Source organism: Myotis davidii, unplaced genomic scaffold (genome assembly GCF_000327345.1).
Source record: "Myotis davidii unplaced genomic scaffold, ASM32734v1 scaffold404, whole genome shotgun sequence".
NCBI classification, from domain to species: domain Eukaryota; kingdom Metazoa; phylum Chordata; class Mammalia; order Chiroptera; family Vespertilionidae; genus Myotis; species Myotis davidii.
This window is the reverse complement of record NW_006295824.1, coordinates 1,692,483-1,696,509: the sequence shown is the minus strand read 5'-3', so window position 1 is coordinate 1,696,509 and position 4,027 is coordinate 1,692,483. Positions and strand designations below refer to the sequence as shown.

Below are 4,027 nucleotides of genomic sequence, written 5' to 3'. Positions count from 1 at the left end.
ATGAAACACTAATTTATTTCGGTTAGGCCTGGTAAAAAAGATCCATTTGAATGTATTTTATTTTCTCTACAATTAAGCTAAAATATGATACATGGTTTGTTTTTTATAAACTCACTAGAGGGCCCAGTGCACGAAATCTGTGCACTGAGGGGGGGGGAGGATGTTCCCAAGGGGGGCAGATTGACAATGCCTGATCACTTACATCCAAACCCTACAAAGCAAAGGTTAGACTGTAGTAATGGGTCCATTGGGAGCTGCACCCAATACATGTTACAGTCCCAATTTGTTCCAGCTACAGTTGTAATTCACCTCGGAAATTCAGTGCATGGAAAACAGAAAAAGATTAGGCTGCTGGAGATAGGGAACATTTGAGTCTAGAATTTTTTTATAAATATATTTTTATTGACTTCAGAAAGGAAAGGAGAGGGGTAGAGAGATAGAAACATCAATGATGAGAAAGAATCATTGATTGGCTGCTTCCTGCACACCCAGCACCGGGGATGGAGCTCACAACCTACGCATATGCCATGACCAGGAATCGAACAGTGACCTCCTGGTTCATAGGTCAATGCCCAACCACTGAGCCACACAGGCTGGGTTAGGATTTTTATTTCAAACAAAATAGAAAAACTGCATGAGATTCTTTATGTTATTTTTTTAATCCTGCTCACTTCTCAGGAGAAAAATAAATCCCTCTTCCTGCCATGTAATCTTTTCATCTTCATACAGTCTACTAGACATTAAAAAAAGATTCGTAACTGATGTAGGCTATGTACCATCTCAACATGCAAAGTCATTGACATATATAATGCACTTAAATTCAAGCGCTACCTTAAATATTACCAAAAGCAAGTCTTCGGTGGATCTGTAACTTAGTGTGTCTAATATGTACACATATTTTAAAATGTGTATCTTCAACATTTAATGTCTTTTACTCTTATTGATAAAGATCCTTTGCTTCAAAAACTTTTTCAAAACTGTCACCAAAACTGTGCTGACAATGTTCGTCTGCATAGGGTATTCTCTAATTATCTGATATCTACATTTATGTAGCTGTCTGTCTTCACCCCCAAACACTGAAAGAAAACTGTCTGATAAAGAGCTCAAAGGTTTTGAAATCAGAGGACCTTGGTCTCGGGGCCGCCATACACTAGATTCAGCCTTGGGCACTGCTTTTAACCTCTCTCTGCCTCTTTCTTCAAACAGGACATAGGGATGATATTTATATGCTTGCTCTGAGGATCAATCAAGGGAATGGGATAAAGCTCTTAGCCAAGAGCCCAGCTCATAGTGAGATTTCAAAATGCCAGAGCTACCTTTGAACTACAAAATATTTTAGGGCAGGGCCCAATGAGTGTAAATTATCCCATTATATAGCAACGTGTGTACAGTGCATCCTAGCAGGAGTAGAATGCTGAAAAATTATTTGACCAAAAGGAATATTTGTTAGAAAAGCAGAGAAAATCTAAATTAATTAAACTGAAAAGACCTAGTTTAATTCCATCTTTGGCATGTTAATTAACTAATTCTGATGGGTTATTATAGTCCAACTGTCTATCTGATAGTCTGCAAAATGGACATGACCTGTAATTGGCAGATGCTTGGTGAGTTTGTACTAAGAGATTTAATGAAACATGTTTGTCTACAGCAGCAATTTCTATGCTTTTGTCTGTCTGATAGGATAAGATCTCTTTCACTTTGAGGAAAAAACATAAAATTGAGTGATATTTCTCAATATAACAGTCATTAATCGTCATGTATTTCCCCCTAATGATAAACATATGGAGGAAGTGTGGCTCCCCAGGACAATCGTGGCATTAGGACCTGACCTGCAGAGTTTAACGCTCATGAGAATTCCAAGGGCATTTACAGACCATGTGAGAACCTTAAATCCACTTACAGAAAACTAGTGCTAAAAAGTTCCATGCCATTGACAACTGGGAATGTCTTGATTTTGCTTCTTTTTTTTCCAAGCAAAACACCATTGTCCCTGATATTCATTGTCCGTTAAAGATTATTTTGTTCATTCCACAGGTCTCCTGTGATGGCTGGAGGTCTCTTTGCTGTGAATCGCAAATGGTTTTGGGAGTTAGGTGGCTATGATCCAGGTTTAGAAATCTGGGGAGGAGAACAGTATGAAATCTCTTTTAAGGTAAGTCACCAAGTCCCTCTTCACACTATACTAATGTACTTAATTTTGACAAGTCTGATAGAATGTCATTATTTCATTTTATGACCTACTAGAGCCCTGGTGCATAGAATCGTGCATGGGGGGGGGGGCTGGCCTGCAGGGATAAGGCTGAAACCGGCTCTCCCAACATCCCCCAATGGGTCCCAGATTGTGAGAGGGCACAGGCCAGGCCAAGAGACCCCACTGGTGCACAATTGGGGTGGGGAAGGACCACGGGTGGGCTCCAGGGCATGTCTGGCCCATCTCGCCCAGTCCCAATCAGCCGGACCCCAGCAGCAAACTAACCCATGGGTCAGAGTATCTGCCCCCTAGTGGTCAGTGCATGTCATAGTGACTGGTCGAATGGTCAAATGGTCGGAGGGACAACTAGCAATTAGGCTTTTATATATATAGATGTTGTGAGATGATGAAAATAGACACACTATCTTTCCAAGTCAGCCATTGAATGAAAGAATCTACTTCCTTCTGATGTTTCAGTGAGACATAGCCATGCCATAAAGGAAATGCAGCATAGAAATAATTCAAAACTCCATTTGTAGGTTGGAAAATAGTAGGCCAACAGACCTACAATTCCCCTGACCAGTGCATTCCTTCTGAGCACTTAGAAAGATGGATAGAAGAATTAAGATGAAAGAAAGCAAATGTATTGGAGCTTTTGCCCTTTCTATTTGTTCTAGAAATAGTATTTCACATTTTGATCATAACCAGTTATTCCAAAATTTTAATAACAGAAGAGTAATTTTGAAATATAAATCACAAATTAAGGCTATTTTTATGTAACTCCAAAATAAGCAAAATTTTTAAACTTATTTTTATCTGAAATTGCCCAAGTATCTATTTGCTTTTACCATTAACACTCAGTAAAATTATATGCTTTATCATATAGATGTACATGATACATTATCAAATAAATGAAAAAATTTTACCACGAGAAGACCATAAAAGCAAAGCAAAATAAACTGTGCAAAAAGGTGTACTCCAAGCCACCAGTATGTCTTTTGTTTCTAAAAAGCAGTCTTATAACAGAAAGAAATCATTTCCTTTTTTTATATTATCATTATCACAATTTATATAAAAAATAGATTGATTCTTGCAGGATTTATCATATAAAAATATCTTATTAAGTAAATCAGCTTTTTCTAATTATTGCCATTATGAAATCAAACCAACTCTGGCTGAGAAAAAAAAAGTATTGTAAGTACAGTAAACGTCAGACAGGAATCGAGTTAAACTTTTGAATTGATGTATAAAAAGAAAGTGATAAAAACTGATTTTCATAGAACTGTAGCAGCTATATTCAATGTGTTAACCGAAATGATATGTTGTCCTAAAGAGTCACAAAATAAATATTCACAAGGAGATGCTCAGGAGGCGTGATTGCAGGCTTCAAGACATCTAGAATTTTCCATCTCACAATGCTGGCAGTACACCTTGAAATGCCATTTATTAAATTAGTGCTTTTCTTTCATCATCCTTCAAATACATCTAATATCACATATAAGCTATTTTTTTCTTAACCTTTTTATAGATACATGGTTTAAAATCCTTGAATTTACCAGGTGTCTTTTTGGTTTCTGTTATAGCTGCACAGTTATCACATTGTATGTAACAACTATAGAAGTCATAATGATAGCATCTACTACCTTTACCTAGTGGCATGAGCCAGAAGCTGAATAGTATGTCAGCTTTATATGCATTATCTAATTTAAAATCACAGATCTAAGAAGTAGGTATGATTCCATTTTACAGATGAAGAAACTGAGACTTAAGGTTTTAAAAGATTTTTAGATTCAGTTATTTTTAACTTTTAAAGATGAAATAAACTACCAGGTGCCA

The 4,027-nt window shown here is 37.0% G+C and overlaps 1 protein-coding gene across 1 annotated transcript in view; it reads left to right on the top strand.

Moving 5' to 3' along the window:
* GALNTL6 (polypeptide N-acetylgalactosaminyltransferase-like 6) overlaps positions 1-4,027 on the top strand; it is a 987,982-nt gene that overhangs the window by 875,563 nt on the left and 108,392 nt on the right. Inside the window, exon 8 of the mRNA XM_006770738.2 lies at positions 2,035-2,152. Coding sequence (XP_006770801.1) covers positions 2,035-2,152 — 118 coding nt within the window. The remainder of the gene's footprint in view (positions 1-2,034; positions 2,153-4,027) is intronic.